Below are 24,925 nucleotides of genomic sequence, written 5' to 3' on the forward strand. Positions count from 1 at the left end.
CACTCTTTTTGGGGATCCTATGGGAAGATAATCAAGTGTTAGCAATGCATTCTGAAAGTCACCACACACAAACTCTCTCTCTCTCTCTCACACACACACACACACACACACACACACACACGCTTACACATACACCAGGGTTGCTAATTGGAACTGTTGCTCCCCTGCTAGGTGTCATCAGCCCCCTCCTGCTGGAAGTGGAGCTTTACACTGAGAGCAGATGATTAGAATGCAAACGTGTGTGTGTGTGTGTGTGTGTATGTGTGTGTGTGTGTGTGTGTATTGTGAAACAGTGAGTGAGGAGTGTGCTGCTATGCTGTCTTTATTGTGTATGAGTGTACAAAACTTAGTACATAATAAGCGTGGAAGTTCAAACTTTTATGATTATATTACATGTATTTTTACAAGTGTGTGTGTGTCTGTCTGTGTGTGTGTGTGTTCTCTGCAGGCCTATGGTGTTGGGGGCATGAGAAAGAGACAAGAGCTGCCTGCCATTGAAGACAGAGACAAGCCTTATGTCTGTGACAGTGAGCGTCACATTTTCTATGGATTCATTTAAGTTTCTCCTTTCTCGTTTCTTCTTGCAAACGTAGATAAATCTAATATTATACACTGCGTGTGTGTTCCAGTCTGCGGGAAGCGCTATAAGAACCGCCCAGGGCTGAGTTACCACTACACTCACACACACCTGGCAGATGAGGAGGGTGAAGAAGACTCAGAGCGACACACGCTACCCTTCCAACGCAAGAACAACCACAAGCGTGAGTCTGCACTTATCTGTCTGTCCATTTGCAGGTTGTTGTGGAGAGTTTTCAGAATATTTGTATTCAAAACAGACTAAGTATAAAACATTTTCAGGGTCATACCAACCATCCTTCATAATCACAGCTGATTGCCTTGAAGTTACCCCAGTGGCATTAGGGATGGGTACAGTGCTGACAAAGCCAAGTCCAGTGTGCACTTGTGTGCATTTTATAATAAGATTTAAGCTGAGTTTTCAGCTCTCTCTTATTCACATTTTAGAACCTTTTTCAACCGCGGTCAAACAATGTGAGCTTCCTTAGTAGAAGAAAAAGGGGTTAAACGTGCATTATAGGACACACCACACCCTGCAGTGGGACTGAAAGTTTGCACTAGTTTGAGTCTGATGGACGCAGATTGTCACACTTTTGTTCTCTGTTAACTTCAAGTCTACAGAACGTGGCACATGACACTTCAATATTAGCATGACTGCCCTGAGGCAAAGTTAGCCCTAGGGTAATTTTGCTCTTTTTCTTTTCTTGCAATGTTTAACCTTTCAGGGATTTGGCTGCTGTAGCCCTGAGCTAATGTCACTGTCAGACCTCATTCAAACTTCTACTATTACCACTGTATCAATACTGTATAGAAACTTTTCAGAAGTGACAAGATAGCTATTTCTGAATGTACAAATGCATCATTATAATGTAGCATGCTTGCTATTCATAGGGCGGGTTGAGGGAACACCAAAACAAGCACATGATCATCAGTCATGTCAGTCGCAATGATGAATGTCTATTTGAAATAAAGCACAACCACAGTGTTTAATATAAGCAAAACAACAGATACATTTTTGTATATGTTGATTGTGTGCCTGTGATTTGTGCCTGCCCTGCTACCTGCTTTCAGAACGTGCACACACAGACCAGTCGCTGTGAGGTTCCTGCCACAAATCTGGGTTTGACAAACTTTAGCAGGAGCTGAAGTTGTTGCTTTTACATGTTTTATTTACTCCTGCAGCTTTGTAGGGTTTCCTGCAGCAGCAGGATCAATACGTGCACCTGAGACAATGTTCATTTTTCAACATAATTATAAATTATTTCCAACACATAGAAAGGATGGGTCATGACGTGTGAACTGTTGATCTCTTCGGTAAAGTTCAAAACATTGTTCATAAATTCTCAATCACTATTTGCAGTTGTGATTTTATGAATAACTGTGAGCCTGGGTGTTTACTGTGACTAATCTTAGCACAAAAAGTGAGGACATTTGTTTTTGGTCGATCCTTTTGTTGTTGTAACAATGCTTGTCTAATCGATGCAATGAATCTTATACTTTTGGAAAGCCTGTGTATTTCCCCTTACATGGTGCCGGATTTGAAAATTAATTTGCGGGTGGAGCAGCAGAGTTGCCAACTTGCCAGGTCTTCTCTGTCAACGTCAAACAGCTTCTGCTATTCACTAGCTGGGACCACATCCTCATTTTAGGTTTGACAGCATTTCTAGTAGTTAATGGCAGATGGCTTGAACATGAATTGAGGCTGTGGGTAGAGGAAGGCTTCAGTGGCGGTGGCTCCCAGGCTGGGTAGATCCGCATGTACTAATGAGTAGTGAATGAACTGAAAAAGAGGAGGGAGGGTGGCGTAATATATCGAGAACCGGAAGGGTATGAAGGTGTGGTCCCAATCCTGAAATTCAGATGAGTTATCTCCTATTGATTCTTGTTTTGAACTCCTGGTACCCAAGATGGTGACAATTAGGAGTCTGATTGCTGCCTGATAGTGGTCAGCTGGTGTCTGCTCCAAGCATGCCAAGTTTGACTGATCTGAATAGGGCCTGTGGCATAGAGCAACTTTAAGATGATGCTCTGTAAAACCAAGATGCAGCATTATTTGGAGCGAGCACTAGTTCCATATAACAGTTGATATCAGATATAGGCTGTGGAGTGGGTGTCCCAAGAAGACTGTGTTTCCTCATCCTGTCCACATTTAGGAACCGCAGTCTTCTACAGATTTACAGTCAAGGTGTGGAGGACGATTTGGCCGACAGCTCTTTACCCAGACAATCCAGAACAGACTGAACATAGCCACAGAGAAGATTTGGCAACTTTTTCATTAGAGCAACTCACATACTCAACTCTGCTGCTCAACCCACAAATTGTCCTCACAAACATGGCACTATTTAAGTGGAAATAATCAGACTTTTCAACAGTGTAAGATTTATTGGGAAGAATGGGACCAGATGGTAATATTGACAGCACATTTAACACATTTATTGTGAGATCAAGCCAAATTAGATATGTTATCACATAGAGACTGTTTTGTGTGTTTCTGACAACATTAAAAAAAGAACTTTACACTTGTGATAGACTTACACCATGCCATCTCTCTTTATGATTTCAAGAGTTAAAGGTGCAATTCATCTAATTAAATTCACCAACTAAAAATTAGTACTTAGTCAAAAAAGGTCTAAGTCATGCATCCATTTCTAAGGGGCATTGGGAGATCTGACCAGGATACTGAAAGTTAGAGAAATGAAATTACCCAGACAGTAAAGGTTCTTCTACCCAACCATCATCTATTTTACTTAATTGTATACCTCAGCCTTTGCTGTGAATGCATATCAGTTGTTAATGAGCTTTTAACTGGCGCTGATCAATTTTAAAGAAGTGCTAGTTTACAAGTCATACTACAGTAAGGAACATTTCCATCACACTCTTTAGACATCAACTTCTAGTGTATGTACATTTTTTTTTACAGGATGCAATATGGCTGCAGCTATCAAGGGCCTAATGAGAATCTCTTAATGCAGTGGTCCATAATATCATGAGGTAGTAATGATGATAGCGCTCGCTAATGCCTTCAGCTCTTCTTGAAGAGAATGTGGACAGCTATGCTGGGTTACAGATGAAATGTTTTTTTCAGACTGACTAAAGTATCTAAACCATTAACTAGCGTTTTGTGACATTCATTAGCTCCAAAATATGAACTCTAGTGTATATAGTGATTTTTTTCCCAATCTCACAACATTCATATTTGTAGTTCTGACTGAACAAAAAGGAAGTAATAACAATAAAAACAAAATGAAAAAATATGGGTAGCTGCACTGGCATCTTCCAAATTATTCTTTTTAACATTAGTATTCAAAATTTTGCAATGGATGTATGCATTCCCATTCTCTGTTTGTATGGTGTGTGTATAGTAACACAAACGTTTAAGGTGGTGCGCTTAACAAACATTACACCCGCATTAGCAGCGCCTTTCCATGATGATGTTACAATTAAGGTTAAAGCACAAGTGTGGCCAAATGCTGTTAAAATGTCAGGGTTTAAGAAAGGAAATATAAAGCAACTAAACCCGCGTAAACACAACACAGTTAAAAGAACTTGAAATGCAAATATTTAATTCATTTTAGTTCAATTAATTTTTATTTGCATAGGAAACAATTAGAAACACCCTACAATAAATACCAACCCCCCCCCCCCCCCCCCCCCCCCCCCCCCCCCCCCCCCCCCCCCCCCCCCCCCAACAATGAGAATCCTGTGAGCAAGCACTTGGCAACAGTGGGAAGGAAAAACTCCCCTTTTAACAGGAAGAAACGTCCAGCAGAACTGAGCTCAGAGAGCAGCAGCCGTCTGCCATGACCAGTTGGGGCTTGAATATGGGAGATATGTAGTCTTGCTTGCTTGTGGCAGTTTATAACCGTGCTGCAGCGTTTTGGACTAACTGCAGCTAAGCACTGACAAATTGACACCTGAATAATGATTATTATAATAGCGAAGCTGGATCGCTCTCTTAACGTCTCCGAATCAGAGAAATTGCTTCACTTTTGCTACTATCATAGATGGAAGAATCTAGTTTTAATGACTGTGTTAATCTATTTGTCACAAGTTAGATTATTGTTAAAAATCAATTCCAGGTTCCTCGCAAATGGTTTTTATAATTCCTTATAGGGACAATGTTGTAAAGGTTAAAACACAATGACCTCTGTTTCCTGTATGAGTATGAAAAAGGACTGGGCCAAGAATGGACCCCTGGGGGACCCCATATAAGCACAGGGTTATTGAGGAAGATGTAACCCCTACCCACATAGCAAGCTGGTCTGGCCTAGATCTGGTATCAAGTCAGCACTGCTGGCTGTCTTCTGGTGTGGTAAGTGGTATGTCATCCAGATATGGGCCAGGCCTGGCATAGATGGCACTGTCTATGTGATGGCATGCCATATCTGGCCCGATTGTGGTTTGGTTTATGTGGCCCAGGCTCATAGAAAACAGGTCTGGCCCAGATCTGGCATCAAGCTGGCACTTCTGACTAACTGGTGTCATGACAGAGTGTATGTCAACCAGATGTTGGCCAGGTCTGGCAATGATGGCACTATTTATGTTCCTATTTTCCTATTTTAGTTAGAAGACCCAAGTGCCATGTTGCAATACTATACTGCTATGGTAGCCAACGTTTCAAATGCAGGTTTGACAGGTTTGTGAGTGTACACTTTATCCACTACCTAGTGACGGTTTACTCATCTTTGCCAGTGGGTGGCTGTAGCTCAGGAGGTACAGCAGGTCACCTACTAATTGGAAGGTTAGTGGTTTGATCCCTGGCTCCTCTAGTCTGCATGTCAAGAGTGAGAATGTGTGTGCCTGTAGTTAAGAAGCGCTCAATTTCGAGGAAGTGTATGAATGTGGCATGTTGTATAGAGCACTTTGAGTAATCTGGAAGAGTAGAAAAGCACTATATAAGAATCAGTCCATACAGAGTTTCGTCATATTACTTTTGCACTATTATGTTCCGGCAGATGTTGTTATTACATGGCTTGATTAAGGTACACATTAGGCTGACATCTGGGGCCAGAGCTGAAACTGTTCTGGGCCAGCACAGGGCCAACAGTGTGTCTGCAACTGGCCTTGTGCTGGCCCATGTGTGGGCCACCTCTGGCAAACCAGATCTGGGCCACCAAAGGGCCGTCATTCTTTGTGGTATGTGGGCCATGTGTAAGCACATTGTGTGGGCCAGATCTGGGCCATACCAATTTTGCTATCTGGGTAGTCTAACTGTAAAACCTTTGTTGGTTAAATAACATTTAAACCATTTTCAGCACAATTCTTTTGATTCTGAAGAAGCTGAGAGATAAGAATACCATGAAATACAATATTAAAATCAGGGCTAAGGTTTTAAAAAATTACATGAATGAATACTAAAATGACAGAATCTTCTAGGTCAGTAATTTTTATTGTTAAGAGGTCATGTAAAACTTTTAAAAGCACAGTTTCAGTGCTGTGGTGTGCTTGAAATCCAGACTTGTAGTACTGTTACAAACTGAAGCAAAGTTGTAAAGTATGTAAGGTGTTATAAAGTTTATTTTAGCTCCTGCTGAAGCGTCCAGATCACAATTCTCAGAATTATATTCATTTTGGATTAATTAGACACCTTGTGAGTTCAGATGCAATGCAAATGCTTCCTTCCAGTGCAGGGACCAGTGAGTCCAGCAAAGCACACATTAAACAAGCTGATTATTCGACTTTAATGAAGGAATATTTTTTTATGCCTCATGCCATACTTTAATCACTGTTGACTCAGCCAAACTGATTTTTTAAAATGATACGCCTGCACACCTGGTTTGGCAAATGCAGTAAACTGTAGTTTAGAAACATTTGCACGCAATGTAAACAGGCCCATCACATTTAATAACTTCAGAGAAATCATGTTCACTGTCACTGAGTTTTCACTAATTTTTTATAGAAACCATTTAAACAGGAATGACACAGGTGTAACAAACGTAAATAATAGTCAGTTTCCTGTTGGTTTTCCAGTGAGGTTGCACATACAAAACAGAGCCCTGTTTCCCTAAAGCATTTTAAGGCCCATTGTAAGTCTGCTGACGACAGTCTTAGTAAAAAAGATGCCTTTGGGAAATGGAGCCCAGGCCCAGGCACTACATGAAGCGGTTTATTAGACTGCAGTCAATATATATGTAATTGCTTACAACTGTCTTGAACACATTATTGTGCATCATGAAAAAAGTCACACCTCTGTGGACATTTATTCTCTTTAAAACTCACCTTGGTTTCCTCTCATGCCACATTATTCCCTGTGTTATTTTTACCTATTAAATAAAATGAACTGTGAGAAGTAAGTGTGAAAATTATTGAAAACTGGCAGATTTCCCAAAGCTATAAAGGGGCCTTTTGCAAAATCTGGAGGGGCACAGGTTTGTACAGACATTATATGGCACGAGACTGTCCAGAGATCACTTTTGCAGTGTGATTCACCGAATGGTACTGTAGTATATGCAGAACGCTGCTGTTGGTGTTTGGGATCCCAAGCCTGCACTTAGCACAAGGCTACAACGGCTCTGCTAAACGTATCATGGGTACGATAAGAGAGCAATAAGTGCCAATGAACAACAAGTAAAGCAAATATTTAGGTTTCTATGAACAGGTTGGGAATCAAGCCTCGACTCTTGATCCTGTCAGCTGCAGCATCAAAATTGCTTTTTTTTCTTTGGCTATTTGTTCTCATCCCCCGGACCAGTTTTCTATTGCCGTGTTCGGCGTTCAGTGTTGTCTTCTGTGTGTGTGTGATTTGTTTGTTTTTTGAAGACTTCTTTTAAGGACAATAGCATGCATTTATCCTACGGGAGATTGTGTTTTGGTCAGTAATCATGAGTAAATTGGCTACAGTTGTTCACAAAAAAAAGGAAAAAGAAATAGCTGTGGACATTTGAAAGAAGAGCACAGACGAATCATCCTCTTTCTTTGTTCCTCCTGGTCTTAAAACAAGCAATTTGCTCAGAATAGAGCACACAGATAAACACACAAAACACACACATCCACATTATCTGCACTGCAACAATGTCCACAGTGAAACCACACTGCCTCAATTTAATTGGCAGTGTGTGTTTTGTGTTTTTAAACTGGCCGTTTGTCTGACAGGACACAACAGTCCTTTATATATAATATATATTATATATATATATTTATATATATATCTATATTATATATATATATATATTATATATGTATATATTTATATATATATATATATATATATGTACATTTCTCTATCTATATATATCTTTGTGTGTGTTTTTGTAAAATGTGTGTGTTTGTGTGTGTGTGTGGCCAGGCTGCAGTATTAGGTCTCTCCAGTGGAGGAGAGCAAGAGAGACAGCATTTGAATTGTTTAATATCCCCCATTACTCCCTCCCAAGCAGTCAGAAATCACACACATGGTCACGTGAACACACACACACACACACACAGTCAAACACGCATGCACGCACACGCGGCTCCAGAAAACCCAATCTTCTCTGCTGAAATGAAAAAGAAAGCTTAGCCTTTTGGTTGGTGTGTGTGTGTGTGTGTGTGTGCTTGTGTGTGTGTGTGTGTGTGTGTGCGTGTGAGAGAGAGAGACTCCAAATGCACAAGTGCATATGCATTTGCAAGACTCTGTGAGTGTAAATGCATTGATGTGCGTGTTTGTGTGTGTCTATATATGTGCACGTGTGTGTGTGTGTGTGTGTGTGCAACATTTTACATTTAACCAGTCTGCCAAGTGCCATGGAAGAGGCTCCACCACCCTCCACCCTCCATCTTTTGGTGTATTGCCACATATGTAATAATATTAATACGGCTTCCCTTGAATGAGAGCAACCCCGCATGCATAATTCATGCTATATTCTCGCTGTCTAGACACTATAGCATGTATGCAGCATCCCTGACACACAAGGGTGAGCCGAAAAACACACAAACTTATTAGAGAAACTATAAAAGTCTGTTTGGGTTTTTTTTTGGAGCCTCGCCCCTCTCTGCTCTCTCTGTTTTTCCATCAGCGTGATAAACGACAGATTACTCCACGAGGAGATGAGCTTTTCCTTCCCTCTTGCTCTCCGAGTCCATCTTTCACCACTTTTCTTTTCCTCATCTTGCTCTGCATCCCCCCCCCGCTTTCCATTCTCTCTCCGTTTGCTTCATCCATCTGCTTTGGCTTTCCTTATAATTAATTTCTTTGTTTGTGTGTACCATCGCTAAAATCAACCACCGTTACTAACCCTCCACGTATTCCTGGATCCTAGCTGATATACTGTTTACTCAAAAATGAGCTGCGCCATTAAAATTCATGACCGCACAACATACTATGTTTCTCTTTCTCCAAACAGGAGAAGTAGTAGAAGAGGCTGGAGGTTAGAGGGAGGGAGAGCAGAATATTGAGAGGTGGGGGTCTTTTTTTGGCATTGGTGTGATGGTTGGAGGGCTGGGGGTAGGAGACGGAGATGAGAGGGAGGAGGCTGAGGGGGGAGAAGTAAGGGGGGATGTTTACTTTAGAGGTCGGCCCTGCACTGTCCACCTGAAAATTGGTTTTGTGGACTTCAATAGAGAAAATCAGGAAAAAGAAGAGCGAGACAGAGCGCGAGGAAGAGTAAAATAATGGGAGAAGAGTCGGGATATAAGATGGGTAGATAAAATGAGAAGAACCCAAACAGAGCAAAACAGCACCTGTGAATACGGGAATGGATGACTGAGTGAAATAAAAGAAAAAACAAAAAGAGAAGGGGGGGGGGGGTGTGGTGGGATGGAAGTGGGGGAGCGGGGAGGAGAGGGACGGGGTTGTAGTTGTCATGAAGCCTCCTCTCAAATCAGAACTGAGATTCAGAGGCCACTTTATCTGGACGGACAGACGGTCCTACGGTGTAGAGCAGCAGGGACACAGAATGTGTGTGTGTGTGTGTGTGTGTGTGTGTGTGTGTGTGTGTGTGTGTGTGTGTGTGTGTGTGTTATTAAAAAAATGCACCTAACTCACGCACGCACATGCATGCCCATGAATGTGCGCACGCCTCTCTGTGACACTGAGCTGCGTGAGAGTGCTGTATGGCCAATCACGCCCAACTCCAAATTTGTCTGTGTGCGTGTTTGTGTGTGTGTGTGTGTGAGTGAGACATGTAATTGAGCCCTTTGAAGGTCAGTACCCCTCTGTTCCTACTCACCATTGTTGGTTGTTGTGGTTTTTTTCCCCACTTACATTTTTTTTCTTGTGTTTCAAAATGGCCTCCCCGCTCTCCTCCTGCTCTCTGCAGGCAGAAGCGAAGCAGGATTTTGATCAACCAAACACTGAGAACCTGAAATGGCCACTACCCACTTTGTGTCTGTTGTCATTCAGCTGTGCTCAGCAGTGCCCCCCCCCCCCTTCTACTTCCATCTGTCTTTGTCTTCAGAATATCGGAAAAGGTGATTTGAGGTGTTGGAAGACTCCGGCAGCTCTCGTGTTTGTTGCACTGACATTTATAGCAATGTCACTGGGCAGATACAGATGTGTGTCTCTACTGGGACTAGTTTTTGTCAGTTCGCTGAGTCTCGTAAGATGGGAAGTCTTTGCACTAAATGCTGTTTGCTACCAAAACCTCACTGTAAGTCCTAGGGACAAAGTGGAGCAATGGCTTAATGTTTCATGCACTCATTTTGTCTATGATTAAATGCCCTTAGTGTTTAATAGACTTCTGATTACTGCTAGCTTCATCTTATAAGATTTTGAAGCATGTCTCCTAAATTTCATTCATGGCCAGAGGTTTAATTGCATACACGGTCAAAAAAAACAACCAAACCCTCCAGCTTAAGAACACAGTTTTAAAATTTTTCGTATTACTTTTTTCCGGATATCCCCCCCCCCCCCTTTTTTTAAAACTACAACTACACATAGAATTTTAGAGTTTAAAGAAATGCCCATAAATTTTTGTAAAAGAAAAGACATTTTCCATGTTTTTCCAAGATTTTTTAATAGTTTTTTTTTTAACAGTCTCATGACATTTTTTGACATACTCTGAAAATGCATACTTGTGATTCATCTTCATGGACACAGTTAACCCCAGTTTTTTTTTTTTTTCATTTAATTGTTTTTTTTGTCTCATATCTCAGCCCGTTCAGCGTATTGCATGCATATCTATTGACTTATGTGCATTCACAGGAAGTGAAGTTTTATTAGCTTGAAAGGGGCAAAAAAGTCTGCATCTGGAGACTGTAGGGGTTGGTGGCTTATTAAGTCATTTCATCTGTCCCCAGGAACCACAACTCGAGTCCCCTGGAATCATTTATAGATGATTCCACTTCGTTTGTTGTTTCGTTAAATTTAGGCACTAAAAACTTCTCAAGTTTAGGAACCAGAGCCACTCTGTTGGGTTTAGGCAATGATGCTACTTGTTTAGGATTAGAAAAATTTATTTTTTGTGCAGATACAACAGATGATCTTAATACTGTGCTCCCTTGGTTGACCTGTCCTCTCTGTGGAGTTTAGAGAACACATGTGGTACAGCCAAAAACCTACATCCTACTACATCAAAGATATGAATCCTGTGACAGGTAAAACGGGAAATATATTCTCCATTTACATGAACAAATAGATAATTTCTCCTGATTATCTCATGTTTTGGAATAAGATCATGCTGGCCTAAACACATTGCTGATTTTAAGTTTCAATCCAAAGACTAATTAAACTTGAGTCATGTCCTTTCATTTTGATTTAATATGCAGGAAACATTTACGTTAAATTTGCTACATTGAAACAGCAAAGACATAAAAATGAAAAAAATGATCTGATTATAAGACAAATGATAAAAAAACATCTTCAAAAGTAGCTGAATATTCACCGCAGTGCAGACAACTTCATTAAACTGGAAAGGCTGGTGTATATTTTTGTGTCGCTGGTGCATCCATCAGTACATTGTGTGTATTTTCACATGTGGAACCAGCATTCACTGCTTTCTGGATGTGTTCTGAACTTTTCATGTACTCGAACGTTCCTTCTCAGCTTTTGATTGGTTGATTGTTGCCGCTGCTGCACGGCGCAGGAAAAAGGAAGGGAGAAACGGCTGTTGCCTAGCAATCCGGTTGCCATGGATACCGCCAGGGCTCCCTCCTAAAGAGTACACTGTTATGTACATTGAAAAGAGAGAGAGAGAGAGAGAGAGAGAGTGAGAGATAGGTGGTAGAGGTGGAGGGAAGGAGAGCTATGGAGAGAAGAAGAAAAAGGATGGAAGGAGGGAGAGGGGGAGAGAGAATGAAAGAAGGCAGGGTGGAAGAAGTTGAAGTGGAGGGAGAAGGAGCAGGAGGGGGTGCAGAGTTCATTAAAAATAACATAAAGAATGGGAGAGAGACAACAGACAAAGAGAGAAGCAGAGCGAGAAGCAGAGAGTTAAACAGACTGAGAGAAAAAGAAGACGAAGAAAAAAAACCCTCTTCATGATTCATCATATAGATCCCCCCAGACAGTTGGAGTGGTGAAGGCAGGGTAATATTGGAGTCTGCTTCATTTGGTATTCTGTCTTAAGATGTGGTGTTGTGGCTTGCTGGATGGTTGTTCTGTGGTCCCTCAGTTGTCTTGGCCATGTTTGGATAAGCCTCCCACACTACCACACTACAACCCCTCCCCTACCACCGTGCCAAATCCACGCTCACCCTCCATCCATCTCCTGCTGTCTAGTTTTCTGTCAGTGAATGGATTTACCGCAGCCGTAAAACTTGAGCGCCACGTCACGCTTGTAAATTATTGACGGAACAATGCAAACATTGGAAAGAGCGAGAAGTAAAAGGTTTGAGGGATGCAAACTTTTTGCACTTGGTCTAAACTACAGCGTTGTTGCTCCTGGGAAGCTGCCAAGCCCCCTCGTACAGTAACGAAGCCACTTGCAGCTCTTGTTTGTGCAGAATAAAATTCCAATTAGAAGTTAGCACAAGCAGCATTAAATGCAAAGATAATGTCACCACTTACAGAAACTCACACTCTTAATTTCAGTGTTGCGGTGGCACAACAAAATACAATCTGTGCTCTACTTTTTTGTCAAATTTTTGCTTTTGTATGCATATCTATTCTTTTTTTTCTTTTTTCTTTTCTTTTTTTTTACCCCCGGTTGGTCATTTTTGACATTTCCGTGTGAGAGCGCAGGGCTAACATAGTGGACCATGTGAAGTAGGGCCCAATTCAAACAGGATTTCACAGTCACATTCCCAGCTGGCTCTGTCCCTGGAACAAAATAGGATTAATAATTTGCATTTTAACTCTTTGCGGACAGGGACACAAGCCACGGAGCGATTCTTTGTAAGAGCGTGCGTGTGTGTGTGCACAAAGTTTTGCACGCATCGGCATTTCCTGCGTGTGCGCGTTTGTGTGTGATTTCTTTACATGCATGATTTATGGGGTGGTAGTGTGTGTCTGTGTGTGTCTATTTGCTAAATGTGCACATATCAGAATACTGCAGAGCCTGACGGATTGTACGCTTGTGTGTACGTGTGCCTGTGTGCCTGTGTGTGTGTGTATCTTTGTTCCTGTGGGTCAGTGTGATTACAAAGCAGCCATAGATCAAGTTTTATTATGCACCAAAACTGTCTCTGTCCTCTTTACTTTGCAATGTCATCTCTGAGAGCACACGCTCACATTGCACACACACAGAAATGCATGCATCCAGTCCCACAATGCATTGGGAGTTACGCAACCTGCTGACTGGACATGAGTAAAAGTGGTGCTTGTGTATGTGTGGTTGTATAAGGGTGGGGTGCAAAAAAGCAACAAAAAAATGGGGGGAGAAAACAGAATAAGAACAGAGCATGATGGCACCGGTGCAGGCACCAGTGTGACAACAGATGGATTGCAGGAAAGAGTTCCAATTTCCTCTTTGAGAGTAAAGCAGAGGGGGGAAAAATAGAGAGGCCAAATAAGGAAGAGGGAAACAAAAAAAAACAGAAGAAGAAGAAGCACAATGAAGCAGAGTGAAGAGATCGAATCAGAGGCAGAGGGAGCAGCAGCAATAATGAGAACGCATGAAAGTGCAAGGAGGAAGACAGGGGGAGAGGATGGAAGAAGGAGGGAAAGTAGGAAGATGGAGAGAGAGCGAGAGAGAGCGAGAGAGGAAGGAAGCTAGTGACTTTTCATCTGTGACTGACGGTTTCCATCTGACTGCATCTCTGCCTCGTTGTCTGCATAAAAAAACCTCTGAAAATGTCTTCTTGAGCATTTGGGATTTTGCATCTATGTGAATGTAGTCTGACGTGATTTGTGCCCTATATGTTGCTTGTTTCTTTTCCCTTTGTTTCATGGAAAAACTGTACAATATCTCAGATTGTAATTGCATGTGTGTGCGCGTCTGTGTGTGTGGCTGGAAGGGGTTACAGGGACTCTCATTCATCACATTAAAGAGAGCAAGAGGGGGATGGGACTGAAACTGGACGGCAAAAGTTATTATTAAAAAGGCTTGGTTGTAAATCTCGGTGTGCGCTCGCGTGCGCTCTACTGTATGCGTGCGGTCGCGGGTGTCTTTTCCCGCGTTGTGTATGTGCGTGCACGCGCTTCTCCAGAGAAGCTCTCCTCATTAAGCAGCGAGACGACAGGAGTGCCGAGTGTGTGTTTTCACACGCCGCTGCTCCGATACAACAAGAGACACTTCTTCTTTTTTCTATTTTACCTCCATTCCTCCTCTCTCCTTTGTGCTTCCTCCTCCTCCTTCTCATCCTCTTTTCTCTTTCTTTTTGCCTCATCTGTTCCCGAAATCCTCCCCTGCTCCTCTCTTCCCTCACCTTTGTACCTGATCCTCATGTCTTCTTCCCATCTGCACCTGCCCTACAGGGGCGTTTGCTGCCTTCGGTGATCGTAGAGACCAGACAGACGTTGGGATGAGAGCATTCAGACATCACTTGTTAATTCCCGTCTAAACCTCAACCTTGATTAATCAAGTTTTGTATTTTTGTGACAGTGGTATCCATGGAAACGCGCATTTCTTTCTCAATGGCCGAGCTTACCTTTTTGTGTATCTGCACATAACGGGGGTAGGACAGAAGAAGATGAAACATCATATTAAATTCAGTCAGTTCGAGCAGATGTCATGCCAATACCATGCTTGAATGTGCTGAATAAAAAAACAAAGAGGAAGGAAAAAGGAGTGAAATTATGAGAAAATTTAAAGGAAAAAGTGAGGTGGAAAAGAGAGTGCGAAAAGTCAACAGGTAGGCCTGTTATCTTGTGTGTGGGGAGGCCAGGGTAATTCCCTTTCGGATGAAAGCGCTAAATTAATGAGGCTTCCACTGTGGTCAGCCAAAGGAGGAGATTATCAACCAGTCAGTCAGGCTGAAGCGCTGGTTTCATGTTAGCGTTGGAGGGAAATGGGAAAGAGGGGTGAAGGAGGAGGAAGAGACGCTGGAGGTGTAAGTAAGAGAGAAAAAGAGCAATGCTGGGGAGAAGAATTCAGGGTTAATTTGAGCAGCGCTCACAGACACAGAAGTCATGATTTCTTCATGGCGCCTTTGTATTTTTTATTTCCTTCCACCATCCATATGATCTTTAAATAAGGAGTTAAAGAGCATATATTTCTTTATACTATTTCCATTGCATGTGACTGCAATAAACAGCAGCAACAAAATGATTTATTGAAATGTATTCTCTTTGTTACTAACATTTATTGCTCTATGAAAGTCCTAATGTTTGGATTTTCTCTTTCTTCTTTAAGTAGTCAAATCAAAAGGCTCAGATTATCTGAGAAATACATTACCACAAAGGTGAAAACAAGATCTTTTATGACTAAATAACCTTTTTAGCTTGTTTTTTCAATGGGCAGTGATGTGCATCTAAAAAGATGCTGCTTTTCTTGGTAATGCACGCTCTGGTGAGGAAGCAAAACATGAAAAAGCAACTTTAAAATAACACCTTCTCCTCTTTCTTTGGGAGAAATCCCCAGTTTCATGAAACCATTAATAATATTAGTAATAACAATAATTTTAAAAAAGCAAACATGACAAAAATAACTTTGAGCGAATACAGTTAGTCTGCAAAAAGTAATGTGACACACCTCAGCTGTGCAGACACAACGGCGTGAGGTTGCTTGGAGGGCGAAAAAACACAAGGTTACCGAGGAGCAGCGTGAAGGAGGAAAGGAGAGAGAAAACGAGACGGGGTGGGAGAGAGAAATTATAAGCACGGGGATGGGGAAGAGTGGGGAAGGGTAGGTATTGTAGCAGGGGAGAGGAGGTGGGGGTGAGGAGCATTTGAGGATTCATCTCTTGCTGGATAATTCCCAGGAGGATCTTTCTCCAACACTTGAAAGCTGTGAAGTGTGCGGTTCTGCTCATACTCCTCCTGGTAATTGGAAGAGGAGGGGAGGGTGGGAGGGAGGGAGCGAGGGAAAGGACAGTCAGGTATAGGAATGAGATATGGAGGTAAGAAAGAAAGGAAAGGAAAGGATGGTTGAGGCAGGTTAAAATTTTGGAGATGGAGGTGAAGGGAAAAAAGGGGACAGGTGGGGAAGAGCCAACCGCACTGAGGGGTTCTGGAGGAGGAAGAGAAGGAGAAGGAAAGGTACCTGATGATTGCCAGTCTTTTCAGTCTTTGGTATATATCTCTTTTATTTTTGCTCATTAGCTCAGCCCTCTTTATTGTCTCGCTCTCTCTATCGCCATTCTCTCCCTCCTTCCCTCCCACCATTTGCCGGCAATGGCGTGTCTGTGGTTGCAGGCAGCTTCTGAAACATGGCCACAGGCGTTTAATCATTGATGAGTTTTTTTGTCTACGCAGGCAGGCCAGCGGGCAGCCCCGACTCACTCACATGCATCAGGACCTGCTGATTCACTCTCAGGGGCCTCCTAGCACACACACACACACACACACACACATGCAGAAATACAAAGGCAAACAAAGATCTGCACGTGCACACCCAACTACAGAGACACAGATGAAATACAGCTTGAATGTGTTGTGTCTGTATCCACATGTGTGTCTGTCTAGTTTATCCCGCCAGGAATTGTGAGGTCCAGTCAGCAGCGGTGAGCCCAAATAAAAGGAGTGAAGATAAAAGCAATTTATTTGACCAGAACAAGAAGACAAAAACATGTTTGCATTGGCTCCAGGCCTGCGAGCCGCATATGTCTCTACAGCTTTATACCTCCTCCTGCAGTAAACATCTGGCTGCACTGGTTTCTTTAGAAGTAAATACACTTAAATAGCTGCGGCATCCTCATCCAGGATCATTGCGCTCTTGATCGACTGTGTCCTGTGCTTCATTTTGATGGAGCAACAAAACGTCACACGGTTTGCACATGTGGCCCAGGATCAACGCTAGCGTGTGGCAGCTTGAGTTAATTGGTCCAGCGCATTGGTTCAGACTGGAAGGTCTCTGTAAGTATGGTGCTAACACCTTCTGACTTTTCCTCCAGTCTTACCATACCATGCTTGACATTTTTATTTACAGTGAATTCGTAACAGGTCAACACCGTGGTGCGGTGGCTAGCACTGTTGTCTCACGGGAATAAAGAATGTCCACCATTTGGTTGTAGCCTTTCTGTGTGGAGTTTGTGTGGGTTCTCTCTGGGCAAAGACTTGCAGGTAGTGGAGTTATTTATTCATTTAAAATTACCCATTGATGTGAACGTGAGTGGGAATGGTTGTCTCTCTCTGTTAGTCCTACGACAGACTGGCAACCTGTCCAGGGTGCACCTGTCTATCATTCTGCGGCAGCTGGGACAGACTCCAGCCACCTTGAACTGGATAAGTGGAAGAAAATGAATGGATGGATGGATTTGAAACATAGCAGGACAATGACTTATCACTATACATCTGTGGGTTGAAAACACTTGTACAAACATTTAGATGAGCTGAAGCAAGCCTCACCACTCTGCTGCTATTCTGAATACCTCTGGGAGCTATTTGGACAATTATTGTGAAGTACTGTCTATTTGTTTTGGACATAAAAATGACATTTTAAGAATCTCCAGTCAGTTCTGATCCACTAAAAAAGTTTGCCGTGTTTGTTCGATAAAAGGTTTTCTAAAGCTTTTTTTTCCCAAGCAAGGGAAATTTTACCACCATCTTTGCTCTTGCTGTGATTTTCATTATATGCATGTTATATGTATTAAATGCATATTTACTCGCTGGGCCCATGTCCTCATTTTAGGTTTGACAGCATTTTAGTAGATAAGGTGAGGCTTAGACATGAATTGATTTGCAGTTTGGGGAAGGCCACGAAGGGGACTGGCGGCAGCTCTCAGGCCTGGCAGTTCCCCATGTACTAAATAGAAGTGAAGACGTTAAAGAACTGAAAAGGAGAGGGAGGGTGGGGCACGTGAATGAGAACGAACAGCTTGTAGAACTGGAGGCGTGGTCCCGCTCCTGAAATTCAGATACTTTATCTCCAATATATGAATTTAGGATTCTTTGAATGGGATGTCTGTCCCTGATAATTTTTCTGAATGAAATACCTTTGGTCATCAGCAGCGATCAAGGATAGTGCTAGCCTCAGCTGTACTTTATTTTGCTAAGTGGCAAATATTAGCATGCCGGCATGCATAGCTAAAACGGGGATTTTTGTATGCCTGGGCTGTGTTTTTTTCCTATGTAACAGACAGCCAGCAGTTTACAGTAAGCAGCAAGTATAATGACATGGTGGGAATTTTATGATGATTGATGAATTATTAATAGCTACAAAAGCACTAAAACATTATGCTAACATGCTAGCACACAGACATGATAGGTTTCTGATTGTAATATTAAGCCAAGATAACTGCCTCCACCGCTAGACTTGCTGTAATGTACTTGAAAATGTAAGAACTGCATTTTTTAATATTTATTTAATTTTGGATAAAATGTAATTTTACCACTATTTAACTGCAACTTGGTCAATACTATAGCAAGAAAAAAACAGATGAATATATTGGTGATCATGATTTTTTTGTTGGCGTTTCATTTCATTAATTGGATCCACAAAAAAGACCACACTGGCTGGCTGATGATTTTTAATTAAGGGGGAAAAATAGGGCAGGACATATCTGTCTAACCTTTGCCAGCACACCAGCCTGATGATGTGCAGGTAATTTTTTTTCTTCAATTAAACTATCATCATTTGAAAAAGCTGACACCAGCAGATCTCATTATATCACCACTGGCAGAAGAGATTATTGAGAAATGTGAGGTTGCAGCCATTTATATTGAAATGCTAGGGGACTAGATAGACACTGTTTTACACATACAGTAAATCTACTGCCATTGCTATCTCTGTTGATAGTCGATAACCCAATATAGATGGTAGTATTCATGATTCTACAATATAGAGTATGAAAGTGCATAACCAGGCTCAGAGTTACGGTGCACAGTACTACACTGATCTCATGATATAGAGCCTGCTGCTTATGGTTTTGCTGTAGCAGACACAGTGCATTATTCCTTTCCTCTCCCATGTGTCTGTCTTTATGTTTGCCAGTCTCTCATCTTGATCAGGACTTTTTTTTTCTTTTTTATTTCTCATTGGGGATTAAAGACGTACCCTTTCGAGTAGAAACCCAATCTCTTCCTCTCACTCCACCTTCCCCTTTCCAACATCAAATTCCATCAAATTCACCCTCTCCTCCCCTTTCCGGCCTAGCAAGACTCCACCCTTATAAATGGATGGATTAATGATCTCTCATAAGAGCACAACCACAGTATTGCTTATAGTGCTTTTTTTTTTCCTGCGGCATGAATGGTTTTCCACTTGAGCTTGTATGTGTGTGAGTGTGTACCTGTATAATCCACTCTATTGTATATTCACCAGTGCACCAGCCTGGTGACTCACTGTGAAGGACCCGTCCGCTGCATTACATCTTTGAGACGAAAGCACACATACAAATAGTCTGCAGTGGTTATGTGATTGCTTCCATTAAAGTGATTATGCAATCAACAGTAGTAAGACAGGCAGGAGACAGACAGACAGGCAGGAAGACCAACAGTCAGACAGAGAGATAAGGGGTACGTGTGGATCATACACACACACACATACAGTGATACTTACAGTATATACACAGCACTCAGGCAGGCAGGGGGAATTTCTCTTTGTTAATAATTATTATGAAACGGCTTCACATGGAGCACTTGCCTCTCCGTGCTCAGCATGATGGCAGGTCTGTCCCGGCACCCCCCAACACATGCACAGACACGCGCACACATCCACAAGCACACGCACACATACACGGGAACACACGGTCTCTCTCTTTCTGTCTCCTCTGCTCTCCCTCCTCCTCCACTCCTGAAAATATTTGCTAGACCCCAGGGGCTCCCAGCGGACGTTCCCTTCTGTTCGGTCCCACCCTCGCTGGGTGAGCCAGTGTTTGGAGAGTCCCAGGCTCCAGAGCAGGCCTGCGTTGGTGCTTATTTTACCAAAGTAAATATATAATAATGAGTGGTGACCAAGACTTAGTTACACGTCTACTTTCTTTTGCTTTGTTATCTCATCATTTTATCTCTAATCACTCGTATTCTGTAATACTCCATTGACCATGCTTCCCAGCACACCTCAGTGATGGTTGCTTTGTTCACCTGATATGACTTTTATAGGTTTTCCCTCTTCAATCTGTCTCACTGTCGAGAGACTGATACAGCCTCTTCACCCCGAGGCAACATTTCATAACACTGACTTATGAATTTACACTCTTGCTCTTCATCCTCTTTTCCCCAGGAGTCCAGTTGGGAGAAAGTTTTTCTTACCCCCTTTTTCTTTTTCTTCTCTCAGCCAAGAAAGCAGCGGATGGCTCAGTCATTGCCAACGGCTACTGCGACTTTTGCCTCGGAGGCTCAAAGAAGACCGGCTGTCCTGAAGACCTTATTTCCTGTGCGGACTGTGGACGCTCAGGTAGGGCACCACTGAAGGGGATGATTGGCAGAATGGCTGTTAAGGCACAGTTTTAATACATTGAATTTCTTGGCTTAAGATTTCATGTTTACTACTTAATGTGGCCCTATTTTGCTAATTTCCAGATTTTTATTCTTGAACTTTGTAGCTTTGCACGATTGGCAGTTCAAAATAATCATTACTTGTCGTATACTGAACCTCGGTACTGACCAACTCTTTAAGGGAACTTTCTTCTGATTGGCTGCATCTTATTAAGAGACTTTTTAATCACGGGGTGGGTGGGGCTTCTGTGCTTCAAATGACCTTATAAGGGATAACTTTATATGACAGAAAGTAACAAAAAAGCACAATAGGCCCATTTTAAGTAAAATAAAGTTTTGATTCTTTTCATTAATGCTTAAAATGGACCATACCAGTGTTTTTTGTTTTAGCCCATGTAATACAAATGATGTACAGTAAAACTAGAGTCCTTACTAGCCATTTGCTTCAGTGTTTCAAACTGCAAGTGATTATCTTTAATTACACTACCTAAAAATCAGTTTGCACAGACTTGGATATAGCTAAGGGAAAGTAACCACACTGAAACCTTAAAGTAGTGGTTGCCCAGACACTAAAGTGGTCACAATACCAAAGAACACAACATTAATACTGGTATCATCACAACATGATTGTCAGTGAGCTGATGGCTTTTCTTTTAAAGAGTTACTTGCAAAACTCAAAGAGATCAGAAGTTTTCATATGTTCATCATGAGCATGAATGTCATGATTTCTTTGAACCATGCTTTTTCCAGGGAATGATTATACAGCACACGCTTTTTATAATTTTAAAAAACAAGAGCTGGTTGCACAACTTGTATTGTTTTTGGGATTTTCTCTAATCCACACAGGGTCAACAGTATAGGTAGAGGCTCAAATATATAAATACACCCACACTAATCAATTTAAAGCCCCTTTTCCATCAGTATCTATCTACTTATCGACTCGGCACGGTTTGCCCAGGTTTTCAGGGTTTTCCATTAGGCCATAGGAGCTGGTACTTTTTTAGTACCCACTCGGCCGGGGTTCCAAGCAATCTGAGCAGGTACTAAAATCTAACGTCATCAGTCTGCATTAGAGATGGCACGATATCACTTTTTCATGTCCGATACCGATACCGATATCATAAATTTGGATATCTGCCAATACCGATATGAATCCGATATAGTGTGTTTTAATCAATAAAACTGTTTTTTTAATATCTTGCTGCATTTTGTATAAGTTCATACTCAAGTTAAAAAAAACACTAAAGCTATTCTGTTATACCTGTATGCAAAAAATACACTGCACGCAAAATATTTCATAGTTCAGCAATACTGATCAATCTAATAAACTTAAACCTACTCCATTCTCCCTATTCTGGTATTTTAAAGAGTAAGCAACCTAACTAATAGGGTTCCAACTCCCAGCAAAAAATAAATAAATAGGAAACCACCCACCCTCCACCTCCTGATGCTTAATTGACGTAATCAACTTTAATTTGATGCAGTGTGAAAAAAAAATGCACAGAATTGTTTTTGAAGAATAATTAATTAGATTCAACATCTTTCTTCAGCAGAATTGCAGAATGCACAGATCGTCCCTTCCCAAAGGAAAAAGTACTATAGCTTACTAGGGTATATTAGACTTAATAGTTACTATATACAGTAATGGACTTCTAAATATTTTACATCAGATTAAAACTTTGGGTGTAAGATTCGGATAATTATTTATTAAAAGCTAGACATTTTAAATGAGAATAAGAAAGAAAAGTATGTCTTTGTGCCCCCTTTTCCCTGTTCATGCCCTATCGGCCCCCCTGGCTAAACTTTGTTAGATCCGCCCCTGCACAGTTACCAGCCGTCAGCTACATAGAAAAAGATCCTGGTGTAGAAAGTAATATTAAATAAATTCTAACAACAGATTATCAAGCTTAAACGTGCTGCTGTTGTTCAGCCGCTGGTTTCCTCTTTCTGGTGCAAAGTGGGCGATAAACAAACAAGAGAGACAGACTCGCGACAGAAAAGCCGATCAGCTGATCATTGATCAGTTTCATGATTGAAGTAGTATTGAAGAGGGAGGGAGAGAGAAGAGGCAGTCGCTCCATATGTCGGTTGTTAAGCTTAACGCGGGAATGCTTTACAAACATTCAGAGATGAACTTACACATTTGCTTTACTTCTCTCTGAGATAACTTTCTCGGAGATGAAATGCCGGATTGGTAGCGAGGCTACAAATACACACAGCCCCTCTATCACGTGATGCATACTGCTGCCACGTGCTACGGTTATGATCCGAGTTACGCCGTGTCGCAAGTTTTGTGAGGTGCTTTTTTGATATTTAATGGATCGGATTACATTTTTTATTTCTCTCCGATATCCGATCCAGTAATTTATGTCAGTATCGGAATGATACCGATACGTAATATCGGATCGGTCCATCTCTAGTCTGCATGCCACGGATTGGCCGGTCAGTAGCATCACTTGATGACTCGTTCACGGAAATGAAAAACGGCATTTTTTAAAACCTGGCTATGAGGGAAATGGCTACAAAAAACAACGCCGTGATCCCCGAGTCTGACGAAAAGCCACAGTTTGAACAGCAGGTATATTGTCGCCTTGACGTCCACCCTTTGTTGTAGCATTTGTGTTGCTACAACAAAGGGTGTCAAAGCGGGACGCTCTTACACGTTGCTATGACGACAACCATGCACGCTAGGTAGTATTGGATTGTAATAAAAAAAACAGTTGATCCGAGTCGAGTCGTGGTGATCCGTGGTGAGTCGATTCGAGTAGGTACTAACAGCCCCAGAGCATGATGGTACCACTATCATGCCCAACAACTGGTATAGTGTTCTTAGGTTTTGTAGCAGGGGCATCTTGCTTGGTCCATTTTGAGTCCATGGTGATGTAAAACTTGTTTCACTGTGGACCATGACACTGGTGTTCCAGCAGTTTCTAGTTCATGTGTTAGGGCTGAGCCTTGGTGTTCATAGGTTGTTCCTGAACATCGTAATCAGTTTCCTCTCATCTGATGGTGACAGTTTGAGTCTTCTTCCAGAATTTAGCAAAGCGATGACACATCCAAATAACTTGTACTTGCATACAATTGTTTGAACTGATGATCCTGGAGCCTTCAGTTGTTTAGACTCCAAGACACCTTTCCAAGCTATGTAAAACAACAGTTTTCCTTCTTAATTCTTCAATGAGTTCCTTGGATTTTCCCTTTGTTCTGAGTATTAAGTATCTGAGTATTCACAGTGAGTGCTGTCAGACAAATTCGTCTTATGCTGGTGAAGAGAAACTACCAGTTGTAGACAATCATGATGACTATTGAGTTAATAAGATAATGGGCCTTGTCAAGTTAAAAGAGCATAGAACCTTTAGCAGCACTTATTAAAAGATTTAATTGAGTGTATGTATAATTTTGACCCCATGTGGATTGAAGAAAATCCAAAATAAAATCAAACTTGTGCAAGTCAACAAAGATGTATGCTGTGCAATCATTCCACCCTAGAAAACAAACACATCAAAAAACCATTAAAATACCTAAATAACCATCACATTCATGCTTCTGACCACAAGTTTAGCTGTTTACCTCTTATAATGATGGTAAACAATGATGCAATGAGAAAACAACAGCATCACTAGCCAAAACTAACTGTGGTTAAATAATAGCAGATTATTGCCTTTCTCTTTGATGTAATATCTCATGATTATAAGTCACTGGAAGTCGAACGCTGTATGCAAATTGATGGAAAAGGGTGGCTCTCTGGAAACCAGAAAATACATTAAAAGCAAACAACTTAAGCAACATGATGTGTTTTGGGAAATGGTGGCTGTAATGTAAATTGTTCTCAGACAGTTTCTCATTCCTAATCACATTTTTATCCCGACTTACAAATCAGGGCTAACTGCATTCATGCAATTCAAATGTATTCATTAAAACAACAAAACCTAATAATGATTGGATTTTTTAAAGAAACTGATTCTTCATGGGTTATAATGAGCAACAAATATGGTTGGTAAAAGGTTTTTGCTGACGTCCATAACCAGAAATAGAGGAAACTTTTGTATAAAGGCGTGGAAAGTTGATGTGCATTATGAGAGACAATGTTGTGTATAACTGAAGCTCTTATTCTACAAATTTAATGTGGTCATTTCTGCTGATCACAACACTCTGCTCTGCGGTTCATGCAGATATTTTGCTGGCACTGAAATATGAATGGAACCAATAAAATGTCATCTCAATGTGACCTTCTTGTCTGGCAAGAAAACACAAAAGTGTTTAGAATATCATGTTCTGCCTTCAACACTAGCTTTTTGTGCATCATCCAAGTGTGATATTATAATGATTGTCTGTTTCTTCTTTCCTTTGATACGAAGAATCTGATTTGATGAGAGAACGACCCCCCTCCTAGCATGTATTTTGACTGTGAATAGCAAGGAGCGTTTATTTTAGTGGAGAGAGTAGAGAACGTATTTGTTTTAATGTGCTTGTATTTTTGTTTTCTTATTATAAGGTTAATTTTTTTTGGTGTGAGATGTGTTT

The 24,925-nt window shown here is 41.5% G+C and overlaps 1 protein-coding gene across 2 annotated transcripts in view; it reads left to right on the top strand.

The window, feature by feature from the left end:
- The window catches only part of dpf1 (D4, zinc and double PHD fingers family 1), a 49,108-nt gene that overhangs the window by 19,214 nt on the left and 4,969 nt on the right, over positions 1–24,925 (top strand). For both annotated transcript variants that reach the window (XR_001336442.2, XM_005926565.3), the window contains exons 7-9: positions 449–527; positions 630–761; positions 20,241–20,360. Coding sequence is in view for 1 of the 2 variants with exons in the window: in XM_005926565.3 (XP_005926627.2) it covers positions 449–527; positions 630–761; positions 20,241–20,360 (331 nt within the window). In the remaining variant the exon portion in view is untranslated. The remainder of the gene's footprint in view (positions 1–448; positions 528–629; positions 762–20,240; positions 20,361–24,925) is intronic.

Source organism: Haplochromis burtoni, unplaced genomic scaffold, assembly GCF_018398535.1.
Source record: "Haplochromis burtoni strain Fernald_Lab_line unplaced genomic scaffold, NCSU_Asbu1 Contig_94, whole genome shotgun sequence".
Classification (NCBI taxonomy): domain Eukaryota; kingdom Metazoa; phylum Chordata; class Actinopteri; order Cichliformes; family Cichlidae; genus Haplochromis; species Haplochromis burtoni.